This window comes from Cyanistes caeruleus, chromosome 4 (genome assembly GCF_971803275.1).
Source record: "Cyanistes caeruleus chromosome 4, bCyaCae1.hap1.1, whole genome shotgun sequence".
Classification (NCBI taxonomy): Eukaryota; Metazoa; Chordata; class Aves; order Passeriformes; family Paridae; genus Cyanistes; species Cyanistes caeruleus.
Window position 1 is genome coordinate 25,370,508 of NC_141704.1, and position 27,805 is coordinate 25,398,312.

The following is a 27,805-nucleotide window of genomic DNA, read 5'->3' on the forward strand; positions in this document are numbered from 1 at the left end:
CAAGTCTCACTCATGACTGTAAATGTAATATGAAAATAAAGCCCCCAGTATTAAAACTCAAGCTAAATGACACAAGGTTCTTCAGTGGCTCCAAGGACAGTGACTTTCTGCCCTAGGAAAACAAACTACATGTTCTAAGTGCCAGGTGATATTTTTCCCTGTTATGACTACTATGGAAATTTGGTGATAGGGAGAGAAATCCTTGAAAGCAATTAGTAACCTTCACCGTGGATTACCATTATAACAAATTCTACAGATAAGAAAAATATTCTGAAACAAAAAATGGTACTACAAAAACCTTAACCTTACTAGAGCAATATTTTACTGGATGCACAGTAAAATAGTAAATGCTATTATCTCATAATATGCAGGTTAACATTACCCTCAACTCTCATCACAAACCCTCCATAGCTATTTTGCAATATGTCATTAATCAATGTATGTACTGATTGAATCCATTCAATTGGTACATCAGTGTAATGAATGGCATATATAAACATGTTTCAAATACATTTATTCAGATATCTATACATGAAAGTAAAATCACTACCACAATTGGTACTCAAGCTTGTCAAAAGGGATGTTTTTCTTCTTCTGTTTTACATAAGACATGCTAATGGTTATGCCATCTGCAGTGTGAAACCCAGACAAATGTAAATCAAAGTAATAGTAGATCAAGACAAGCGTCTATCTAAAACTGTAATTTTTGCAGGTATTCTGTTAACTCGCAATCTAAATATAAGCCTCCTGTCCCTGAAAATATAGGATAACTACTAGTTAAAGGTAACTTTTGCATTAGAAACTAAAACAAAAAAAATCTACACTTTTACAATCGATCACATAGTTAGTGGTACATTTGTAAAGGCTTTTAATGAAGATACAAAAGACACTCAAATTATTCTAGGAAGATTTCAGGAGTTCCCCTAAAGACATCCCCTCAGTAAAGCACAGTAGAACATAATGACTTACCCAACAACCTCTTTTTGCAAAGCTGTGGACATAAATTTGAAGGTTTCTTCAATCAGCTTTCAACTTGCTGATTAGCTAGTAGGTGCTGTAAGTCACTAAAATACTTGACACATTATGAAATAACAGGGAACATACATAAAACACCATATGCTACTTCCCTCCCCAGAAAAGATGGCCACTAAAATAAATACTAGTTTTTCCCCTCTTTGGCTCATGGAACAATAGAATAGTTTCCATCAAACTACATAGCACAAGAGATGCATGGCAAGGCTATTACTTAATAGCCACATTTACTTGCAGATGTGTGAGCTAGTTTTAAAGGTTTTATTACATTTTTACTAGATTTATAAATCTATTCTAAAATATCAACAGTTGCCAGATTAGTAAATTGCTCTGAAATGAAGGAAATTAGCTATGCACTAATTTAAAGTATTTTAAAATATTGGGGTAAGTCTGTTTTCTTAATCACAAGCACAAGTACAAGTACTTTTGCCTTGTAACTCTCAATTTTGTCTTATAAACCTTTTAAAAATTTAGCTATTTCTACTGCTAGAAGATTTTGGCTAAAGTTACCATTAAATTTGGCATAATAAAATAATAATGCTGTATAATTTTATGACAGTATTTGGTCAAACAAGCAACATGATGATCAGAATGTGATTTCCACTACATGATGAACAATGGACAGTAAGAGACAGAAAGAGAAAAGCTTGTAGGACTCATGTCCAAAATCTTTATACATCCTTTTCACTAAAAAATAAAATTAAAATGTAGTTTGTGTTCATACCTGAATTTACATGGCATTTCATACATAAAACCAAAATCTGGGAGAAAATTCCATTTTTCCTCTCCTTTAAAAATGAACCAAATGAAGTGTTCAAGGCCAAAAAGAGACACTGTGTACACACTGATAATGGAAGAAAGAGTTGGAAACATAAGCAATAATCTAGGCTTTAGGGAGCATGCAATAATTCTGAAAATAAAAATATTTGCTTCATTTTCTTCTTCCTGCCTCTCAAGTATGACTCATGAGATGCTGACTCCTCCTGGGAAACAAGTGATACAGCACTAACACATCAACCCCTAGCTTTAAAAGGCATCAGGCCAGGGTTAGTGTTTTGAGAGCATGAAAGCACAAGACTCCCTCTATTCATCTTATCATCCTCTCTGTTCTGTTCATGACTGTCTTTTGCCTCCAAACATAGTTTTCTATCATTTCACCAATGCCTACTAGAAACAGTGCACCCCAGTCTTCTTTAACCATGAAAAGAAAATTTGTGAATGGGTAGAGAATATGAAAAGAGAAGTCAGTAGTTCCTGGACTGTGCTGGTTTAAAAGGTGGAGGGTTAAAGTAAGAAAAAAATCTGGAAAACATATACTAGGAAAATATCACTATTTATGCCTGTTTCATGTAGTTTCCTTATTGCATGGTGTTGGTCAATTTAGAGACAGAACATAGGGCTGGACAGATCTTGTACACTCCTTGTACAACCCATATTATCTTTTAGAATGAGGAGCTAGCAGAATGAAGTACTTTCACAATATTCATTAAACCAATCATTTGCATGGTTCAACTCTTCAAGGTCACTAAATCCACTTACAAAATCACATAGTTCATAAGCTTCTACCTTTATGACTATTCTTCTTTTGTGTCTTCAGTGCCGAAGATATTTGATACAAAGCAAATGTGAATTTGCATTTACAAAGTCAAGGGTGAAGAGTGGAAAGTTGAGAGGGTCCCAGGACTCAGCCTCAGCCAGGACTGGACTACAGCTACAGTATGTCAGGATTCCATCATGTCGTGTTTTCCTTTTTTCCATTTTCTTTAGTCATATTCCTAAATTCTTGTTTGGTTCTGAGCAAATAAATAAAACTTTAAAAATATATTTGAAGAGAGGTGATCAGGAATGTGGAACTGTTTTCTGTGTCCAACATTGCTTCACCAAGTTTCACAAAGAAAAGGAGACAACGTGAATCACATTCAGAAATTGCCCAAGTGAACAAATTTCACAACATTTCCCTGGTGGAGAAAAAAAATACATTCTAATGCCTGGGGTCCTCCATTATGCATGACAAAAACTAAAAATGAGATAAAAACACCCTACTCCATCAGAAAACAGGGGAAGTCCTGAGAGAATAAATGCTCACCCAGAAAAATAGATATGAGGAAGAGAATGGTAGGATTTATACTTTTTTTAGTATCCTGAGCAAAATAAAATTGCAACAAAATGTAATTCAGCAGTTAAGCACCCATATTTGGTCTATATACAAGAGAGAAAAAGTTTTTTCAGTAGAATGCAATTTGATATGGAACTCTGCATTAGGAATAAATTAATTAATACCTCATAAAAATACCACGCTGATAAAATTTCCAAAGAATAAAACTCACTTTATGTTTTTACTAATGCATTTAAAATAACTTTTCAATAGCAGAACTTCTGTTTAACCATTTGCAATCTAAAGCTCAACAACATCCTAATACAAAATTCCATGATACATGTTTTTTTCTAAAATGGCAGAAGCAGCTTTCACAATTTCATGCACTTTTGTTGGTAAGTTTCTGAACACTTCTCTGTCACTTAGATATAGTACCTGTGAGGAATTTAGGTTTTCTTTTTTTTTATCATGGATATTGTTTTGCTCCTAGTCTTAACATGCTTTTACAATTTAAACTATGTACATATAAAAATCACATACCAATTTTGTAACATGTCTATAAAAAATTAATGTACCACAGTTCCTGAACTCAGACTTAGTCTTAGACCTTTCAAACATGTACAGCCACAAAAGGCTTTTGTATCCTATAGTGATTTTTTTCTGTGAAGTCAGCAGCAAGAAGCCTGTAACCTGCAGCATGTGAATATGCACATACATGGCATTAGAGGACTGGCACTGACACACACCCCTCACGTGTGAGCCAGCACGGCACTCTTCCCTGAGATTAAGGTCCCAAAAACAAGGAGACTTTACTAACCTGCAGCGGTCTCTGTTTCTCACTGCCCTTAGGAGATTTCAGTCCACTTGTCTGTTGCTGTAAAAGCAGCTGCCTTGCTGCCTGGAGTGCCTAAAAGTATTAAAAAAAAAAAAAAAAAAAAAGGTAAATAAATTCGACCAATTCCTAGAAAGAAACTACTCATTGCTAATATTAGGTAAAAGTCCAATTGAACAAACAAAATCACCTCCTATTTGATTTGTATTTGCTAGATTTCAGACTTCAGGGTTATTTTTTTTTACTTAAAACATTAAAAAAATATTCTGAAAGTACATATATAGGACTTCACTAGAATTTATGGATGTACATGAAATCCTGCAGGAAATAAAGTTAATTTGTTTGAAGTGCTTGAAGAGGAAAAATCATAAACTGCATCAATAGCCTCATTTCCACAAGGAACTTGTCTTTGAGTGTTCAACTAAAATGCCCACTCCCTTGCAAATTATCATTCAATTTGCATTTTCGTATTACAATTTGAAGTAAAAGCAAGTAGACTTCAAGTGTTACCAGAAGCTGTAATTAAATTTGACAAATCAACATCAGATTATCTTGAAAGTGAATTAATAAGGATATTCATTGAAGATTAAAAACACTTTTTGTACTTACAATTCAAGGAGAAACCTCTCCTTTGACAAAAAAAAAGAGTGCAGTTTTAATGCCAAATAAAAATGAGTGGTTTTAATTTGCATTCTTAGGAAAATCAGAGAACAAAGAAATTATTACTCAACCAACCAGATCAGGCTCATGGATGACAGTATCCCAATCAAAATAGAAGATGTTTTCATTTATTTTACATTTTCATTCCAACTCAGCCAAATACAGTTAAACATATGAAATGTAAACAAACATTCCACTTACCCAAAGAATGCTAATATATATTATTTTTCCTTATGAAATTATTTTTAAAATACCAAGTGTTATAAAGTGGTATTTAATTAGAAATAAAAAAAACCCCAAAATTAAATCAACTGAAAAACCTGATTCAAAACATTTCCACTAAAACTACCTGCAGAACTCATTTTTTCCCCTCAGAAAAATCAGCTCAAAAAATAGCAGTTACAGCTTACAATACATCACGCTATTATTTCTGTTATTAAAACCTACTGTAGATGGAATGTACTGCAATAAATGTCATTTGATCAATGTTCCCTAAAATAATAAAGATTCTCAACTGATAAAGAAAGGTACAATTTTGATTAGACTCAAATGAGCTGGTTTTTAAGATAGTTTCTAGTATCCATGACAACAGTTGCTTTGACAAGATGTGCATATGGCATTACACTGCCAGCTGGTGTGAACAATGTTTGAACTACTGCATTGAGATGCTGAGCAAACAGAAAAAGTTGCCACGTCTTAACCCTCAGGGAAGGCAGTCATCCCCTGATCAATTATGAAAAGACAGAGAGAGGGCTGCTACAGTCTGGCTCCAAGCAAGTTTTCTGAGAAGGCAGGCAGACATAGAAAACCAAAGTAAACAAAGTGAATGCACTAGTACCATCTCCTAACAACATTGATTCGTCTCCCCATAGAAGACCCTGGTACAAAGTTTGCAGAGCAGACTTTTAACATTTGGAGACATTCCCACAACAATCCCTGTATTGTTTCATCAAATTCTCAAGTAATTACAGGTCAGCTTTACAAAGAGTATACATTCCTCTGAACCTAAGCAATGAGACACACAGAACTATCTTCTCTCTGCCAAAAATAAATAAAAAGTTAACATATTTAAAAGTGCAGTTGAAATATTTTGTTACCAAGAAACCACTGGGTGCATGATCTCTTCTGCACTCACAATTCTTGAGCATATCCTAAAGGACAGTCCTTCCCTGCCTGAGATCAGAGTTAAATGCATCTGTTGATTTTGGGGGCACCACGATTTGATCCCAACTTCTTGCAGTGGCTTAAGCAAAAACAAATTAAAACCACAAATCTGCGGCAAATTTCTATTCCTTAATCCCTAGTGCTCTCCAGAAGGAAAACTTGAATGGAAGCAAGAGAACTACTGCAGTCCTGAATTCATGAGAATTGTAGAGGAAAACTAACCTCACCACTTGTGGTGATACTGCCAGGAGAATAACAGAAGAGATCTGGAGTAAGAGGAAATGGAAAAAAAAAACCAAAACCAAACATATAGACAATAATCTTTTTTTTTTTTTTTTTTTTGGCAGTTGCAGAAATCCTAATCTTCCTTAGAAGGAAAGTCCTCACATCAATACAATAAAACAAGAAAGTAAGCATCCAGTAAAGCTGTACATTTACAGTACTTGAAAATTAGAGAATTATAGTGTGCTGTAGCTTAGATTTAATCTATGAGTATGATTTCAAATTGTGGCTAGCATACTCCCATGGAATGAGCCTAAGAAAGTATGACTTCCTACAGCTAACTACAAAAAGAGTCACACTTCATGAAAAAGCAAGGCAGCACAACAGGATATGCTTGCATAAAAGGCTCTACTACTTAAACTATTTTGATTCATATGTGCTGGTTGGGATATCTCTAAAGGAGTAAAGGCTTATCTTTTAATACAGAATGTCTTATAAATGATGACTACCTGAATACTTCAGTGATTTTATTGTGGCAGTTTAGATTATTGTAAACACAGGAGATAGAAGAAGAACAGAAAACAATTTCAAGAGATCAGAGATGATTTAAAACTCATAAGGAGAAATCACTGTCAGCCTTTGTTCTTAGAGCAGTCATCATATGGCATTTTTTTCTCCCAGTGTGCTGCTTAACTTTACATTTTGCTACACAGTAAACAATCTCCCAGAAACACTGTTAATTTCAAAGCATTATTACTGACATTATTGGTAAGTGAAGATCATGAGACTATAAAACATTAGTTCTAAAAATTCATTTGCTGATATTAAATCTTTGCAAAGAGAATTGACAACTTGAAAGTATATTACAAAATTCGTAGTTTAACATCTACACTTCCAGTAAACACCCATCTCATGCACCATTTATAACTTTCTCTGACAATAATTTGTGATCTAAAAACAGTGTAATGAACAAAAAATAACGGATGCGTTTAAATCTGGGAGATCAAATTCATGTTGAGTCCCACCTGAAAGTTAAGTGCAGAAAGGAGAGATTCTAGGGCAGTCAAAATTGTATCTAGTTTCCAACAACATTTGTTTCAAATTTAGCAGGAACTTTTCCTTAATTAAATTATGTAAATTAGTAAAACTATAAGGAAAAAAAAAATCAATGTAGACAAAAGCAATAAAAAGAACTGAGGATTAGAAATTATTTTAATTACATAAATGAAAATCATTATACTGCTTTAAGTAATGGCTATATAGAAGGAAAATTTGGACATATGGTTTCCAGAACTCACTGTGTTTTCTAGTAAAATATTTATTGGGAACACTACTTCTTAATATTTACTATGAAGCTTTGGCATAGCTAAAACATAAGCAGAACAGAAATGAAAATAATTGCATATAACTCACACTATTAAAGTTGATAAATTGTGGTAGATTTTGCCATTTGTTGGCAATAATATTAGGAGATATAACTTCCTTTCATTTTGTATTCCAAACCCTTCTATTTGATGTAAGCATGATTCAAAATTATTTTTAAAGCTTTACCATTTTAATAAAGTGAAAGCTGTCACTTAAAGATGGTAAACTTATTGCTTTGGTTTTTAGAAATTAAATATATGTGTATTTTTAGGAAACAGATGTCACTCATATCTTTCCTTTAAAACCAGGAATGTTTAACCTATCAGCCTGTTGCATTTGAGACGTTAAAATGAAAAATGACATCTATGCCCATTAATATCGTCAATGTATAAACAGCACAGCGTGACACATTCTTGAGAGCTGAAGGCTACAAAATCTCTCTGAAACATAAATAACAAAGCACTCAGAAGGATATTTGATGTTGATATTCATCTCTGAGAAAAACACTGCTGCCTGGGCTTCTTATGAAAATAGATGCAGCCCAAATGGATCTCCTGTAATTGGTTTCAGATAGCGAGGTCAAAAGAAATATGATACAAGAAACTATTATGTGGAACAGGCGAAACAAGAATGTTTATACAGGCACTCCCTATTTATACTGACAAGAGGTGTATACTCTGAAGATAACCAAAACCAAAACACTTGCCAGAAGTCAACCAGATTCTTTTCTTTTACAATTCCAAATCCCTATTTTATTTTTTCAAATGACTGCATACCCTAAAATTCCTGCTGAACGTAAAATAAGTTTCTGAACATGAAAGTTTCCAAATGGCTGAATATGTCAAGCGAGAGTCATCTCACTGGTAGCACTATGCAACCGAAACGTATCAACATGCTAAGCTGGATTTAAGGCCAAAGACTGCTCTGCACTGGTTGAATAACAAGTTAACCAAATGATTACATAGCTACATTTATTATAAAAGCACTTCAGGATAACCTCTAACCCTTTATAACCTGCTCAGGGCCTATTCTCTGGCTGGCTCCCAAAAAGAATTACCCATGTAACAAACCCTCAAAAGATAGTGACTGAAATACAACATTGTTCAACTCTTCCTAATAGCAATAAAATGATATTGCTAAACCTTTGTCTCACACTGATTGTGTTTGCCCAGAAAGTTCTCTAATGAACATCAGAGTCAATCAGCACAGCAGCTTATAATCTTTCCAAATGGAGTAGCAAAGTAGTCAGCACTATTCAGAGCTGAATTGAATTGAAGATGATCCAACTCCTTTCCAGCAGCAGTCTCTCCAGAAACCTCAATGGAGAAGGCAAACTCCCATTTTCCCCAGTGAACAACACTCTTTTTTCTCTAAGCCGCACAAAGAAAATTGAGGACAAGCCACACCAGAAAGTCCACCTGGATGTAAGAGAAATCTAACGCACAAAACCTGTCTGATTTCACCTACAAGAGACAGATTGAACAATTTTTATAGTATTTGCCTATAGAAGAAGATCAGATAGCTAAGGCTCTTGCACCTATCTTGAGGAATATATTATCTAAAAAAACTAGAAGGATTTCACTCAATTAACCCATATCAGACTATGCTAATACTCAATGAAAAAAATAATTTTTGTCTTCTGAATCTAAATTAGGGTGCCTTGCCTTGTAGTAGAACAAAAACCTGGAAGATATCACAATGTTTGAAACTGCATTATGCTCCAAAAGAAGAGGCAATAGTCTTTGACACTGTATAACAATCCCAAGTATTCCTACCACCAGGCTGCTAGACAGGAGGACAAGAAGTGGTAGCACCCACCAAATGCAGTAGTAAGACCAACTCTACAGAGTGGGATTAAGTGAACATTGAGTATGTTTGAAAACATTTACTACATTAACACTACAGGAACTTGTGCAAATGATTGACTGGCTCTTAGGAGGCCAGGCTGCCCAGCTTTTCCAAGACTGGGAAAATTCTCCATTTATTCAAGACAGCAACGCTTCATGCCTGGGGAATTTCAAAATAAAACAACAGAGCACATTGAGGGTTGGGGGCAAGTAGGGAAAGACATTCTGGATCACAGTTTAACTGACATACTAATATTCCTCAAGTGCTTCAGCTCAGAAAACATAAGAATATCATGGATATGGCTCTCATTTCTTTGGATTAAAAGTACTTAGAAGTAGGTTGGTTGGTTGGTTGGTTGGTTGGTTGGTTGGTGGCAGGGGTTATGATGTTCGTGTGTTTTGTTTTCTTAGGCTGATACTCCCAATTTCAGTTTATTGATGCTCTGATTTTGATTCAGATTTGTGGTCTTCCCTGCAACACAAATGCCACTAGAAGAAATGATCCTCAATCTACCTGAGCTTCTGTTCTATCCTGATGTTATCCATGTTGTTAATTTTCAGTTGAAGAGAAAAAGTAACAGTAATAAAGTGATAAATGCAACATGAAGTCTTATAATGCTGTTTAATAAAAGGAAATTAATCACATAATTGTCATAAACCTATTTTCAAACAGCAATCTATCAGAGAGAAATTATGCATCTGTAGTTATTGACCTTTCATTTCACCATGACTGATTTGTAATTAGACTAGTTTTGTGAAAAATAATAGTTAATTACCAGATTTTTTTTCACTCTAATTGTTTTGTCATTTTTTGTTGTTGTTGTTGTATGGCTGGGGTTTTTTTGTCTTTTTTTTTGTAGGGATTTTTTGAGGTTCTTTTGTTTTATTTTTTTTTTTAGTTTAGTGTCTTCCTTTTTTTCCTGTGTGAAGGATGCTAAATAAATACAGGGCACTAGTAATTAGCAGTTTACATATTTCATTTTATGAAGCCAATTTAGCGTCTCTCCCTTTAACCCAGTTTAATGGATTCTAAAGACTTTTGCAAAAACAACTTTTTAATTTTCTCTGCCCATTATTTGACTGACCAAGAACTAGAAACAAAACACCCATAACAGTTACGTGCTTCAATTCCTGGTGGCATTAGCAGGAATGTCTTCCCTATAGACATAGTCTGCATTGGTCATTAGTGCTCCATGTCAGACCATGTGTAACATGTTGCCTGACAGCAAATGTTTTCTCCAAAGCTCAAACCAGCTGAAGAATGCAAATGTCAAGGGTTAGGAGAGATGGGGGCTCACAACACCAAAGTTGTGCTTGAACCTGACAATCTCCCTTTCATCCCACATGCCTGAACTTAACTTTCCTTTTGTATACACAGAAGCAATCTACTCTATTTCTTTCCTCCTCCTTACATTACACAGTGACTAACTGAATTTTTGAAATTTAATTAAAAAAAAACCCAAAAAATTCACTCATAAAAAGCCAGCAATCCAAGCTCACAAATATTCTGACACTACTAAATTCTTCCACTGGGTGTGATTTTTAAAAGACTGGGATATGTAATAGCTAAACAGGAGAGCTAATCTCTTGCATGAAAAGAATGTGGTATTGGTGGAATGTACCAGATTTCCACATGAAAATCTGATAATTGATATATAAAAGCTATCTAAGTATGCAGGCAAAGAAGAACAGTCAATACAGCTATCCCATGTGTGAAGCCAGAAACAAAAAAATCCTTAAAATTATTAAAATATGATATAATATAATATAATATAATATAATATAATATAATATAATATAATATAATATAATATAATATAATATAATATAATATAATACAATATAATATAATATAATACAATATAATACAATACAATATAATATATAATGCAAGTATACATAGGATTTGAAAAGAGTTGGTTTAAAAAAGACCTTATTTCAAGTTTGTCCATTATAGCCATTGTCTTATTGGCTATGAAACCTAATTTCAATTAAAGCATTCAGAAACAAAGTAGTCTTGACTAAGGTAGAATAATAGATGATTTGATAATTTATAAGTAAGAAAGAACTGATTCAAGTTAAATCAAGGTCGATCCCATGTGTATTAAGATGAAAATTTGGAGCAACTTTGGGAGTGGAATGAAACAGAGTATCAAAGAAAGCATTGTAACTATTACGTGGCTGTTAGAAGGCAATAGTTTTAACTGATAGAAATCTGAAAGGAAATTCTAAAATTATAGACAATGAATTAATCATGGTGATTATTAATCAAATTATTAACAAAAAAATCATCACCAAAATATAAACTAAACCAAGAAATAAGGCAAATACAAATCAGAAGGAAGCATGCACTCAAACATTTTTTTCTAGCCAACAGCATGATTCCCAGAATAGAACCTCAAGTTTGAGAAGACAGATCTGAGGACTGATTAGTCCTTATTAAGTCATACAAAAAAGTAAAATAGCATGCAAAGAACAAATGTCAAAACAATTTTACCCTAAAATAGCCCTATCCATTTATAAGTCAGAATGAAATATGTCTGTCTTTACAATTTATTTTCAATTGGATTCCATTCTGCACTCACTGGTAAAGGTGTGCTGACACGAAGTAGCAGAAGCACAGATTCCTCATCTGGGTACCCTCCTTTCAAGTTAGTAACCAAAACTACCCATCAAAGAAAATGTATCTACATGGTACCAAAATCAAATAAAATTACAGCAATTATACTAATCAAACTCTCAGCCAATCCAAGTATGAGAAATTATACATCCATTGAAGAGCCACTGATTGAAAGGGCTCCAAATATTTGAATGATAACAATTTGATTTACCACTGCCCTTAGAAATCCATATCCAGAGGAGTGACTGAGATTGTAACCATGAAAGGAAATATTATCAAGATGATCATATCAGGCTTTTACTGTATGGGAGGAAGGCACAAAAGCCATTATTGAAATATCCAGCTGATTATCAGTGAAGAAGAAAAAGGTCATGACTGGGTTTCACATTTGATATTATAAATTTAGAGGGTGTTTTAAATAATATTAATAGTTCTAATTATTGACTTTTAGTTCTTACAAGAGCATAATTTAAGGAAATCTTAAATTCAATATATATATATATAGCTGTGATGAAAACCATGCATTGAAGACATAAAAAAATCCTGTTGTACCATTATGATAAAAGTAACTGGGATATGAAAATAGAAGTGTCATATACAAAACAGATATTTTTTTACTTTCCTCAACCTTTTAATGACTCAGTGAAATGTACCCAGCTTGGGACACAATAGTTCAAAGAGGTGGACCATTTTACCAGTAACTAGATAAAAATGGTAACACGATGACAAAGAGAAAATTCAACATATGGGGTAGCAGAAGTCTAATCATAAGTACAGAAATAAACCCCAACCCTAAAGCAGTAACAGTCATCAGCAAGTTTTTGCACATTACAAATTAATTGTATTCCATTCCAAAGGACAAGCAAAAACGGCCTTAAGCTAAATCCAGGGAGATTTAATTAAATTTAAGAATAAACTTTCCAATGGCAGAGTAGTAGAGGAGTATAATAAATTGTGTACATGCTGCAAAATCATTATTGCTGAACCTGCTCAAGAAGCATCTTAAGGAACAGTTAAGAGCACTGATTCTGCTCTGGGACACAGAAGATCTTTAGAAGTGTCTCACAGCCCTGTTTTATTTGACTGTGTGGCTCCTGTGAAGCATGCCAAGTTTGGATTACTGTGATGTCTAACACCTTGCTACATTTCAAATAACACCATGTTCTCATAAACTGCATATCAAGAAGCTCCAGTATGGTTTGTTTCCATGGTGAGCTAACAGCAGAGGATCAGCAAGAGCTGCACATACAGAGTTGCTCTTTGGAATTTTCCGACCTTACATGACCACTTTTGTGTTTATGAGACTATGCTTGAAATTTTGGACTGAACAGAGAAATAGTATATACAGAACAGGAGATGGCTTCGAAATAAATGCTCTAATAAGTGCCCTAACTGCAGTCAGAGCCCCTGATCAGGATTCTTGTGTCCTCACCTCCAAGTATGGGCACAACAGTAGCAGAAAACAAGATTTTCTTGTTTATACAATTCTTATTACAAATAACAGAGATATGGCTGAAATGGAGAACTAAGAAGAGGAGAGAAAGGTAAGACAAGAATGAGGGTCCAAAGCACTACTAGATCAACTTAAGTCAGACATGTACATAAATTAAAAAAAGTAAAAACAAACTGACCCATTTTTGGTCAGGTTTTTAATGAACTATTTTGATCCAAAGTCACTATATAATCTCAGCAACATTAAAAATCAGTCTATACTGCTAAAGCTAAATCAGCTGAACTGAAATCCTACTGCACATATATTTTATTTTTTTTCTTACAGATTTTTTTTTGTGATCCTTTCTAAAATTTCAGTTAATATAAACTAAACTAACAAGAACATATTCAATAAAAGAATGATTAGGGGAAGAAACAATAAACATTGATGTAAAAAGGCAATATAATAATAGCCATTTTATCTGCAATCTTTCAAGGCTTTTGAGAAACCATATTTTTGAAACAGAAGCAGAGCTTGGTCTGCAGTTACAAAAAGCCAAACATGACAGTAAAATTTTTTCTTGATATGAGATAAAGTGAATCATGCAAATAAAAATTATGCTCATTTCTATACACTAAACTTACCAATGGTGGCATTGAGCAATAGTTCTGAATGTGCTGAAAACAAAAGATTTGATCTAAACTCCTTGGAATAATTCTGAGTACTAAAATCTGGTATTAAGTGTGGACAGTGAGACTCCAGAGAAACCTCTGTTCCACAACCACAAATTTGTTTATATGTTTATATAAAACATGTAAGTGCTATCTGCACTTGCAGTCCATTCTGACCTGCTTGACCTTATTACTATTTCAGCTTTGGTCTTGTACTGCTTATCTACCTTTTGGTGCATTTCATGATGATCTAGCAGGCACAATCCAACACACAGACCTCTGCCTCTGAAGAATACCAATCTTCAGGTTCTTGCTCTAGTTGGCAAATGAATTGTATGTTTTGAAGGGTAGCCTTAACAGTCCATATAGACAGTGCTACCAAAAAAGAATTCTCCACTTTGGGGACTTCTAAGAGTGAAGATTATAAAAAGAGTGAAATGACAAAGAGCTTTAATTTTAAGCTAAAATGCAAGTACGGAGAGACAGAGAAATGTCCTCGGGCTCCTCATCCCAGTTTCAGTCCTTGTGAGGACATCTAGTAGGAAGTATATTCTTTATGATTAGAAACTTGCAGGGATGAAAAAGAAAAGACCTGAAGCTATTAAAATTGTTTTGCAGAGAGGAATAAAGATATTTTGCAATTCCCAGGGCATTTAGGTGCTGGAGAAGCGACAGCAACTGTTCAAGGAATTCCCAAGTAACATGCATGAGCAATGCAACAGGTTAGGCATTTGAATTAAAAGGTATACGTTTCTATCACACTTCATCAAGCTCACCCAGGAAAAAATTATCCTTTTTATACTGCCTTGGTATCTACAGTAATCTTCCTAAACAGCAAGCTAATCAAGGAATTATAATCATAAATATGCTCAGGGGCATTATCACCTTTAAATGCATTTGTAAAAGCAGACACACCCAGCTATGTTGGTGCCAAACATATGTATTACTTCACATAATTTAAAGTGAAGTCTGGTATCAGACTTTAAAAATTTCCTTTGAACCATGCAGCATATATTACATAATAACTATCACCAATATGCACATAAGAAAAAAGCATTGACAACCTAGTGCATGATCAAAATGAAGTTTAGATATAAATTTTACTCCATATATTGCTTCAATATAGTCTTATTTTCCATAAATCAAAACTAAATAATCAGTTTTTTTATTGTTTTAGTCCTCTCTCATTTCATCAACTTAGTATGGTCTAAACTCAGACACTAGTCTTCTCTTCTAAAGACACTCCTCTTTACACATTGTACAGGGTTCAGATTTCATGTCCTAGTTTCTAGTTTCCTAGTCCAGTTTCTCCTTTCTACAATACCTTCTTTTCCCTTTTTGGTACATTTTGAACCTCAGTAAACTGTAACTATATTGCCTTTTAATTTAATTTACTAGGCAGGATGCAGTGCATCTTCCCTGTGAACACTTGTCCATCTTACTAGACCATCACTTCTTCATACCATGAGTTTCAAATATCACACAAAACACAGATATATTCCTGACTAGATATTGCAATACTAGTACAGTGTTACAATCTGCAGTAAATTTTAATTTAGCTGTTATTTTAAAAATTTATGTCATCTATTAGAGATGGATTTTTAAATTTGCAGGACAAAATGTAGATAATTTCATCTCTGAGATTTGGGGGAAAAATACATGACAGACATCACAGTATTATAGTACTTTTAGTCAGAAGGCCTTGCATTTTATGAGAAAGCCTTCTGGATAATGCTTATTCGTCTACTGCAATTCCCGGGGCTCTTCTTGTGCCATAGGACAGTGGATTGAAGAATAAAAACAGGAGAGAAACTATTTTATGTGAGGACTTTGGGATGGCTTTGAAATACTTTCTGGAGCACAGTTTATGGTATGAGGCTTATGCTGCTACCTGGAGAAAGAGCTGTGGCCAGCAGGTGAAACAATCTTTGATTTTAGATGAATGTCAGAGGTTCTCACCCTCTTCTCCACCAATCCCCAGGTTCATTAATAACACTAAGACATGAACCCTGCAAGGACTTTCATGTACAGAGTTACGAAAAATATAGGGAGTGCGTTACAGAAAAAGGTATGATGACAATATCATTTTTACAAACTCTCTCAGGCTTCACCTACACCGAAAACTGGAGAGTGACAGAGAATGTGATTTTCCACAGTAGCAAAATGCAAGCAGCAGGCACGGCTCTGGGCATGCATTTTTTACCTGTGCTGACCCACGTTCTCCCAAGCTATGCCTTGGCACAGTTCTGCAGTCGGACTTTTCCAAGGACCATTTGACTATGGAATTGGGTGCAGCTATCCCAATTCTGGGGACTAAAATGCTTATTAGCTCGTGTGTCTTACCCTGTGTCAACTGCTAAATTTAGTATCCAGGATCTGTACTTTTAATTTACTAGTGAAGATCATGGCAATGTGCTCGAAACAGTTGAGCCATATGTTGTTTTGGAGCCTCTCTTGGCAAAAGCAGCCAGGCTGAGATTTTGGGATGGCTTATGAGAGTGTCAAAGAATCTTAATTTCATATCTGATCGGTTAGGAAAACAAATTGTTGTCAGAAACAAGAGCAGACACTCCAGAGTGGGGGAATCAAGACTCCTTTCATTCTGAACTGCTGCCTCCTGAACCTCCCATGGTGTATCTGCTGATGATTTTTAAGTAGTTTTATATGGACACCTTATGCATCTGGGTTGAGCTCTACTGATGAAGGTCAAAACAGTCTATTAATAAAAATCTTCATTTCTTTCATCAAAGAAGCAGTGGTAAAAAAAATCCAAAACAACCAAATCCAAAGCAAAAAATCCAAACCAATCCAAAGCATCTGTTTCCAGAGCTACCATCAATCAAATCCACAAAAATAGTAACATATAATAATTTCTGTAAATACTAAAATGGTTGATAGTATTTCTCATACTCATGTTTATGCACTTAAGACTGAATATTCAAAGTTATGCGTTTGACAAAGACTCTATAAAGAATGTAATTTTCAGAGCTCAGGTTAGTCACTAACTCCAAGAGTGCCCCAGATTTGAATGCTGGGACAGAACTCCATCTGCTACTGGCAAAGAAGCAAGCAGGTTATTCAACAAAGGTGACTGGTACTCTGGAAGCAGATAACAGAGAGCATTGCAAAGGCTTTGGTGTATCACCAGTGGCATTTGCACAAAAACAAGTGAAAAGATTAAAAAAGGTCCAACTTCAAGCACTTCAGGTTTTTTTTAATTATGATTACTTTTATTTTCATATTTTAAGGATACTATGAAAATGAGATTTTTTTCAGGAAAAGCATACTGTGATAATGAAAAGTGTTAGAAATGTATTTTAAGACAATTTCATCATCAGTAGTACTTTTCTTTACATTTTTCTGCATCAGAATTTGGAAATATTCTGGCTAGAGATTTTGTGCCTCTCTGAAGAATAACTAAATTATTCCATCATTGCTATAAAAGACATGGAGAAAAGGTGAATCACAGAAAGACTACAAGGACTAAAACTATACATATTAAGGACAACTTTTGGAACTTTTTTACAAGTTCAAAGAGAACAGCACCAAAATAAAAACAATGGAAGTAAGGTTGAAAATAAATTAAATTTCTTCCCAACTGGAAGGTATTAAAAAAGATTCACATGGTAATCAGAGTATAAGTCAGGCCAGCACAATATAATTGAAAATAGATATTTTAATGACTAGAGATGATTATGCTACTCAAGAAAAAAAATTAATTTTACTTACACTGACATCCTTAATTTTCAAGGCAAGTGTTTCTCTGACTAGTCTGACACAGTTGAAGTAGTATAGATAGTCTGTCTTCTATAGCAAACATTGGTAGACTCCAAAGTGACCTAATACGCACCATCCTTTGAAATTTGAACACATGGAATTCACTCAAGCTTTTACATCATCTTGTGAGACAAGATATGAGCCCCATTTAAAATTAATTACATGGGAATTAATAGCATTCCAAAGTAGGTATTTTGCAACAAAGTTAAAGTTCAAAAAAACCTAAGAGCAATGCCTGTAGGAATTTTCACCTTTTCCAATCATTAAATTTATTGGAAGAAGTGATTTCTGAAATTTTGCCAAATGGAAGTGGTAGCAACCTGAGCATTTGTTTTCCAGGTTGTGAGTTTTTTTCAGACTAAATTTTCTTAACATTTCTGCATTTCTGAGAGCCACAAGCCTCTGATGCAATTCCCTATTTAATCTCTGTTCTAGAACATATTTTTAAAGTTTTGCAAACATATTACCCCATATTATTTATGGCATAACAGAATTCCGATTTTGATTCAGTTTGGGTTTTTTTCCCTAGGTGTCACAAGAAGACAAAACAATGACACCTAAAGCTTCAACAACATAGTTTTATAAAAATTGAAAATGGAAGATAAGGAGAAGAAAGTTTCTACTTGAGAGAAAAAGAGGGGATTTAGCAATGTACATTCACACAGTCATAAATTACCGTGTTGTATCTAACCTGTCATAAACCATACATATTCTCCCACACTGCAATCCAGCTTCAGCAAATTTCCTGAATTTCTCAAGTGAAAAACAGGTCTTGGAAAACAGAAACCTGGAAACCAGAGGTAATTCAACATTTCACGTGACAGCCTTTAATGCATCCTCAAATTTCAATAATTAAAAGGAACACAAACATAGGAAGATATCTGGTCCTGTATCCAGAGTTTAATTTCCAAAAATGTTTTCTTTACAGAAAGGAATAAAAGCTTCTGAAAAGCAAAGGAAGAAGGGACAGGTTAAATCTGTGTTAGATTAAATGCTCATATGTTTAAGTTTTACCATATGTTCATTGTCCAGAACATTATAAATATAAATGAATATAGAATATCTTTATATGGAGGGGTACAGTACAAATTATCTGCAATTAAATCCTGCCCTTGCTGATTACTATATGTGTGCAACTGTCAATCTCTCATGTCTACTCACACTGCAGTTAATTTCAAGCAATATCCAAAGGTATACAGATTTCAAACAGATTTGAAACCCTTCAGTCAAGTAAAGAAGAAATGCAAGGTGACAGTGAAATTCAAAGCACAGACAAACTCCATTCTGCCACAAGACACAAGAATGAAGATGATGTAAATTAACAGATATGTTAATTTGACTAGAGCACCTTCCACTAAGGGTTAATATTTCTGTAGAATCCTCAAGTCAGATACAAGTGTTTCTGAACACCACCACTCCTCTCTTTTTTTCTTTTTTTTTTTTTTTTTTTCTTTCTGTTTAATGTTAATGGAAGATGCCAGATGGATGGTTTTGGAGATTAAAATGTCCTTTTCCTATGTTCAGGGGAAGTTCAGCATAGTCAGCTGCAGGAGGTACTAAATGCAGCCTGTTACTGCCTCCTTTCAAGGGGTATAAAAGTAATTCTATTTTCATGCTCTTTTACTCTTCATTTCTTGTACTGATTATACCAATTAGAGCAGTCCTCTTAGTGATGCGGTCATCTGCCTTCTAGAAATCTTACCTGCCTGTTTATATGCTTGCAGGTACTGACAGCTGCAGAATGAATTTGATACAGATCATTTAACTATCCCCAACAATGAGCAAGGAGATAAGCAACAGACTGAGTGGTAAACACTGGTGAGTCATTTATACCATTTCTTCCTTAGTGTGCTCTTTTACTATGGAATACAGACTGCATAAACTTTTTTATACATATATATATATATATATACACAAAAAAAAATATATTAAAGAAACTATCTTTAAGCTGGAAGAAATTTTGAACTGTCTTTACTGCAGATACGTGGAACTGTCTTTAATGTGGAGACCAAAAAGAGAACAGTATCTAAGTAAGCTGCATGATTGCACATCTGCTAAAACAAAACCTAAGTTCTCTGCCTCTAAACCTCATTAGTTTACAAATACTTCTTTTCCAGTGTATAGAATATCTAGCTCATACATTCTGCTTGGTTCTCTGGTGAACACACCATTTGTTTTTAAACCAAAATCAAATCCTTTATTCTCAAAGTCACAGTCAATGTACCACCTTAAAGAACCTCGTCTACATTTTTTTGTTCCAATCTGTCAGCCTTCCTTTTCTTATTAAGGTTGTCTTCCCTCAGTGACTCCAAGGGCTTCCTTACATTGCCCAACATGGTAGCCTCATCCTCACTTATGTTTTTGTGTCACTCATGAACTTAGAAGTCTTCTCTCAAAACTTTTTTCAGTTAATTTCCAAATACTGACCTTAATCTTTCCAAGTGTTGTCCTTACATTTTAAGATTTTTGCTTAAGCTTAAATAAATAAAATTAATAAACAAAAAGTCAAAAAAATGTTATTAACATGGTAAATATGTAAAATAGATGAATTTAATGATATTTCTTCTCACCCCTGTTCTTAACTGCTCTTTTCTCCTGTATTTTAATCCCTGCTGAATCTAATTTATATGCTGTGATTAGTATGTTTAGAATAGTTTTACTTTCATCCTGAAGGGGTTCAAGGATGTTGCTGCTTTAGAGTGCAACAGTATTATTTTGCTTACAGTAGTAAGCCTTCAGAATATCTATGAAGTTCTGAATGCAGTAAAAGCAGAAGCAATATCAATCAACTGATTTTAAAATATGCCATGTCATTTTATATGTAATAGTAGCAGCAGTTAAAGCCAGTCTTTTCTGAGAATAGAATACACATGAATAACTGAGGATTTTTACATGCCACATAATAAGCAAACCTGCATTTAACTTATGAAGATAAATGAGGATTTTGGAAAGATTTGGAATGTTCACTGGAAGAGAGATTTGCCAGGAAAGAAGAGACTAGGACACTGTATTAACACTTGGGCACAGTCCATGAAGCCAAATATGTTTTTGCTTCTGGATATGGGCATTGTCTTAGGGGCAGTGAGAAGCTGAAAGTGCCATGTTCAGAACCCTCTCCACAGTGGTGACCACATTTGCACAAAACCGACTTCATCTATCAGAAACATGCCATGTGCAATGCAACAGAGAAATAAAGAACAGAGACTAAAGAAAACTGTGCTCTGAACAACAGCAGAGAATGCAGAAAAATAAATGAGATAAAACAACACTCCTCATTAGTCTTTCATTTCCTAAAATACTGAGTGTTATAAAAAGCAAGTACACAGTGTAACACTGACTCACAGGCTTCTACCAGAACATCTACCAGATCCTGGTACTGAGAAGAAAGACAGGTAATCTTTATTTTTGTGGGCTTTTGTTTGTTTTCTTTTTTAATGGTAACAAATTCTATACTTTTTAAAATTTGCTTGAAAATTCTTTAAGTGAATTCTAAACAGAGCAACACAAAAATATGTTCATTCTGAAAAATGGCCTTCGTCTTCAAGACTGGCTGCAGTTTGCCCTTTGTGCTTTGAGACTGAGAATTCAAAAATGCAGACCTACAATAGCCAAGCTGCCCCTTTTTATCTGGAGGCTTTGGGTATCCCCCAAGATTTTTATATAAATGTAGTGCACTCTGGTTTACATTAGAAAAGGAAACATTTATCTTATCACATTGATATCGGCTCAGTACAATATTACATTCTGGAATAAGAAAATATTGCAACTTTTCTTGAAAAGGTCAAGAGGTACTGTTTATCTTCAGGGCATAATGAATTACATCGTATTTCCTCCCCAAGAACTCTGAAAGAATGGAATATGTTTTGACGCACAATGCACAACTCAGAGCTCTGTGATAGTAGGTGGAATAACAAACAAAGCTGTAGTGGAATACTTCAAGCTTCAGAATTCTGTATAAATACAAATCTATGTGAGAAACCTGGCTAACAAGTAGAGCTATTGCTACTAAAAAGATATGTGTGACAATTCTAATAAGGAATGACCTTCAAATCTCTTCAGCCCTGTAACTGCATCCTAAATTCAAGTTTACTTACTTACATTATTACATCTTAAACTTTATAGCTGTTCAGCTAGGTAATGTAACAGCTACAAGTTTTTGGTTTCCAATTTTATAGTCAGAACACACCTTTTTATTTATGAAAATCACATTCCTTCTTATGTCTGATCGCTTGGTTTATGCTGCAAGATCACACTCTCAATTCACTGTTATTGATTGCTAAATACACCCACTTTTCTGAAGAAATGTTTCCAGTCAGGTTTTATAATGTGGGGAAAAAAAAAAAAAAAAAAGAAGAAAATATTATGATAGCTGAATCTGAAATCTCAATAATAGAGACTTGTGTCTCCTTATATTTCCTGTACCAGGACCAGTGATTAGTAAGTGGAAATTAGAGTGGCAAATCTATGATGACCCTTACAAGCAAAAAAACATTTTTCCCACAGAAAACAATAAAAATACAACCAGTGTTTCATACAACCTCATCTTTCAACAGCTCATCTATTATATCAATAGTAATATGTGACTTATTCCTGAATATTAATTTTTCAAAACAAGTGAGAAATTGAATTAACAAATGAACGAGGGTCTGTGTCAAAAAATGAGAGTTAAACTGGGGAGAAATGGCAACACAATACAATAGAGATTTTGAAAAATCTCAACTGCTCTGGAAATTTCCTTTTGCAATCCTATTTTGCCTGCTGTTTAAAGAAATTAGCAGAATGCAGATGGAGACTGGAGCAATAATCTGGAAGGGAGACATGTGTCAGCATGCTCTTTTTTTTCTGTCACAGCAGGGCTGGTTGGCTACTACCTCCTAGCCAAGACTGCTGGCTTTTCCTTTCTCTGCCCAGTAGAAACTCGAAACAGCGATCACAGTGGTCAGCTTTTACTTTACTGCTTAATACAGGAAAGAAGTACTCACCGAGCTGAAATTCGTCTCAGATGGCAAGTGAGAGCTAACAGCACCAGCTCTTGTAATCTGTTCATTCAACACAAGAACTCACATTTCAATTTATTCTGCTATGAGATATTGAAACACACGGTGGTCAAAGAAGAATCAGTAGGCAGGGGGTGCTCTAACACATACTATAGATCTTTGGCAATGTGGAAAAAGAAAGAGACAAACCTGGAAACCTAGACTAAACATCCAGGACAGTCAGGGAGACCTTTAACTTCAGTTCAGAAGAGAGGTGAGAAATAGAGAAGAGGTGAATACAGAAATCTTTCTATTTGTGGGTACTGGGTCAATAAGAAAACAATGAAGATCAATACGAACTGCATCACTTGAGGGCACTAAGCCTTCATCAGACCTACAAACAGACATGCCACATAAGTGACAATGGCTGAACAGCTTCAATAGCAAGATCAGGCAACATCTCAATATCAAAGTAGTTACCCAAAATAAAGTAGCTTAACAGACTGAGCTTGAAGCTACATCGTGTGGGAGAAAAATAACAACTAGATCAATTTTCCAGTGAATATGCCAAACACAGATGCTTATGGAGTAAATCAAGGCTTCATTTTTTGGATAAAAACACCATGATACAGAAAACGGGAAAAGAAACAAGTAAAAGAAATACATTGCTGCAAGTAATAAAGAAATATTAACTGCAGTGTAATATCATGGATCTCATGGTTATGGGAGGTAGAGATGAGCAAACTGAATAAATAGTGTTGGGATCATAGGGTTGTTCAGCAAACAGTCTGTTTGGAAAATTATTTGAGTTTGTCCTGTCATATACAGAACTTAAGTATTGTTAGAAGAAAGTAGAGTGAAATGAAAAGACTATTTGCATTCAAAAACTTCTGAATGAATTCTCCACTAACTCTTGTTTTCTGATAGAAGTTTTCTTTCCTTTTTTTTTCCTAATAGAACAAAAGTTGAAGCATATCAAATAATTTAAAGTATCATCAAACACATCAAGAGATACCTTGCAGAAAAACAAAACAATAACTATTTTCATCAGATTTCAAGGCAGTAACCATGACTGCCTCTGTCCAAAACTGCAATGAACAAAACCTATAGTACACTCTCTCTGGTTTTCTTTACGAATTATTTTTACATTCTTAAATAGTGTCACAACCAAAGCAAAAAACAAGGAAAAAAATTACAGATTTACAGGATGGTTAGATTTTAATAGGACACTTAGGTTTTAATAACTTACTATCAGATAAATGATAAATATTCATAGCCCTGAATAGGGTTGTGCCAAGTTCTGCCAGTTGGCTCCTAAGTATGTCATCTGAGTCTTGAAGCAGAGTTGCAGAGTTTTTGATCAAAGTAATACTCCCAGTTTTAAGAGTGCTTAGCATGCATAATATACTTAAAATTCCTAACAAATTACCTTTCAAGTCCAAGCTGCTAAAACAGTAATCTAAATGCCTAAATATAAAGTAGTAAAAATGAAATAATATAGCCCATTATTCCCACATATTTAGCCAAGTTCTATCATTTGTCCCTGACTATTTAGGAAAAAAAAATGTATATAAGAGGATAGCTCTGCTTTCCGCACCTTTTAAGAAAAGCACCCTTGACTTTAAAACTAAATGAAGTTTTCTACTTTCATTTTTTACATTTTATCTGACTTTTCTTTATCTTATTTACCAGATTCCAACAATGGTTTTCTGTTGGAGTTTTTTGAGTCACTTGGCCATAGATTTTAACACTCAAAATGCATAAATGCATAAATGAATTTTAAATACAGAGTTAGGAGTTTAATGTCTTATTGCATGTACCAATACTGGATAACTGTGTTGGTAAATTACAATAATCCAGACCAACTGAAAGCACTTTCTGTATCTCAAATAAGTCAGGTTACCATTCTCAGATTCCTCTGAGAAGGAACTGAAGATATCCCTGGACTTACTGGGCATTTTAGATTTAACACTTGGCCTCTCAGAGCAGTTTTCATCTTTCAAAACTGTTTTTTGGCTTTAAGAAACATTTCTGAAGGGCTTGGCTAGCTCCAGGCACTTAACCCTGGTTTGCACTTGCAGTGCACCAAAGGCTGTGGCTTCCAGCTAGGAAGTCAGGGACTGACTGACAAAGAGACACAATATACTGGCACAGTACAGGAAGTACAGACTGAAATTGTGTCCTTGATGCACTTTGCACATTTCAAAAAAAACAAGGAGAAAGACGGTGCTGTCTGAGGTTCTGAGAAAATTTTGGAGCCCAGCTTAAGAAGCAGGCGAGGCATTGATTGAGAAGAACAACAAAGATATGAACAAAAATGGATTTTGTGATCATTATGCAATTATTTCCAACCTGTAGGAGGAGGAGATGAAGCAATTAGTGGGCATCCTTGAGAAAGGAGAAATAAAAAAAGGCCCTTTCTGCCTTGAGGAATCTTTCACATCTCATTCACATCACAGGGACTGTTGGAAGTTACAGTTAGCCCTTACAGCACTTTTCTGATCATTGGTCTATGTGTAAAAAATATTTGATATTATGGGCCATTCTTCTCTTATATTGCCAAAAAACCCTCTTCTCCTTCAAACTGAAGTTTGTCTATTAAGCCTTGGGTTGTAAGGTCTTTAAGATCATGAAGGATAAGAAGAGCCCTTAGGACACTTAGCACAGCTAATCATAAAAAGCAAGAAGCAGAGTAAGATATTTGCTCATTGCATTATACAGAAACAATTAGGGAGTAACTTTAGTTTTGTCCTTGCTAACAGATTTTTGTTATTTTGTTATTTTATTAACGAAACCATTAAAGAGGAGGAAAAACTCCAATCAGAAATTACAGCACATTGTGCTAGATGGTCAACAGAGTGCACAGACAAACCTTGCAATATTTTGGAAATTATGTTCATGAAGGGTAGGGGCCACTAAATGAAAGTATAATTAAGTTTTGCAGTGAAAAGTTTCTCATGTATCCATTGTGATTCAATGATGTAAAAACAATAGGATAAAGAATATTTTGTGCTATCTATTCATATAAATGGCATGAAGACAGATTTTGGGCCTCTCTTTAAAAGCTACGAAAAGCAGCGCAAAAATAACAGGATAAGGTGTTTAAGAGAAGGTTTTAGCAGCATGAATCCACAGAGTAGCAAAACTAGAGTGTGCTAGCCACTTCGTTGTATGCAGATAGGTGCTAATTTACGTTCTGGGATACCTTAGCACCTGAGACAATTTATATCAGGACAGGTAGATGAGTCTGTGCATCACAAACACTACCAGAACCTGGTTAGTATAGCCTGATACACAATACACAGCTTCAAAGATGCTCACAAGTTCTGGCATAGATTTTAAGTATTCCATATTTTTCCCTCGGATTCGTACTTCTGAACATTATTATCAATATAGATAACATGATTGTTTTATTCATTCTGCTTTTTTCCCAAGCAGCACATGGGACTGACATTTGACCCTCTGGTTTACAAACTGTTCCATGTGCCTAAACAAGTAAAAGATACATTAAGTTAAGAGTGCAATGTAGTAACACAGGTTTATACAAATTGCAATATTTTTTTAAAATTATGCTAAGGTAAGAGGTGTCAATAGAAAAAGAAGAAAGTTACAGTTTTACTTAGCAGGATTATACGTATGGTAACAAGTGGAATGACAGGATAGCCAAGCAACTTTCATTATCTGCAGTAATGTTATACAGCAGCCACAGATTCAAACTGCAGGCACGTAATTAGGATTGCCCCAAAGCAGCAAAAAAAGCCTATTGGTCACTCAGGATGACTTTTTACTGAATTTTTACTGAATTTTTTTCCTTGACTGTGAAGCTCTTTTTGCTTTCAAGTGTACATCCTTGAAACTTCATGGTTTCTTCGTCAGCCCTCCCATCACAGCTCCTCCCCTGTCCCTTTAACTCGGTATTTCCTCATGCACATGTGGAAAACAGCATGTTTTCCTTCTTCTGCTCCTCACCTTTTGTTTCTTCTTTCAAATTCTTCTTATCAACAAAATTCATGGAGTTCATTTTCCTTGTATTACAGAGAATATCATCCAAACCAGGGAAAGGTGCTCTGAAAATGGCCCCTACATCACACAGGGGGAGCCAGCTGATGACTTTAAGAGCAGTCTGTGATGTGAGCCCTAACAGGAGTGTCCCTGTCTCCCAACATGGCTTACATACTAGGAAGAAATTATTACCTGAATTATGACTTCCACTGAGAATAATGAAACATCATCCATTTTGTAAGGTAGCCTTTAGATGTGGAAATTTACTCGACAATGTATGTTGAGTTAGCCATGGCTAGGAAAACAAAACCTCATGGCTGGTGAGGAAAAATGAATCACAGCCAGAATACACATGGTTTCTGAATGCCCCCAGCTGTAGTACAGACACTATGCTTCAGTAAGTTTCAAAAATAAAAAAGTGGCAGAAATTGGGCTGCTATTACCACAAAATCAAACAGGACTAAAATGCTCGACAGGATTATGAAAAGAATTAATTTGAAATTAATTTTAAAATTAGAATCAAGATCCAATTTATGTTTTAGATTCCCAAACAATTAATTCTATGTTCAAGAAGTTAATGTGGGTAAGAGAATATGATATATTTAAAGCCTAGCTATAATGGGCAAAAACTCCAACACATTTTAAATTGAGAACTGTATATATCAGTCCAGGAACAATCAGGCTGTCCTCATTTTTTCAGCTTATTTTCTTCCTATTCAATTAACTCTCTGATTTCCATGTTCCTATGTTTCACCACTCACCTTCTCTATCCCCATCATCTTTAGGACCAATTGATTTTCTGCTGAGGCTTTGCTACAGTAAGATTCCCAGAAACCCAGGCAAGCCACCAAGATGCCTCCTGATGCTGTCAGGGCTGGATTATGCAGCAGGCACAAGTCCCAACCTCAAGATTCAGGGCAGGACCATTTATGCAATCTCCCACAGAGTCAGAGTGATGTGTTGGCTGCTAGTCCATGCATCTTCCCTGCTACTGTCACCAACACGAAATTAAAACTACCACAGGTGTGCCAGTTAGTGCTCGTTGTACTGAGTTATTGTCCGAAAACTTTTATTGCCCTCATTGCAAATTTTATTTGGACGTTCACATCT

The 27,805-nt window shown here is 34.9% G+C and overlaps 1 protein-coding gene across 28 annotated transcripts in view; it reads right to left on the reverse strand.

The window, feature by feature from the left end:
- The window catches only part of FOXP2 (forkhead box P2), a 401,726-nt gene that overhangs the window by 118,180 nt on the left and 255,741 nt on the right, over window positions 1-27,805 (reverse strand). For all 28 annotated transcript variants that reach the window (XM_086887066.1, XM_086887079.1, XM_086887085.1 and 25 more), the window contains one exon: window positions 3,945-4,034. In XM_086887066.1, coding sequence (XP_086743192.1) covers window positions 3,945-4,034 — 90 coding nt within the window. The remainder of the gene's footprint in view (window positions 1-3,944; window positions 4,035-27,805) is intronic.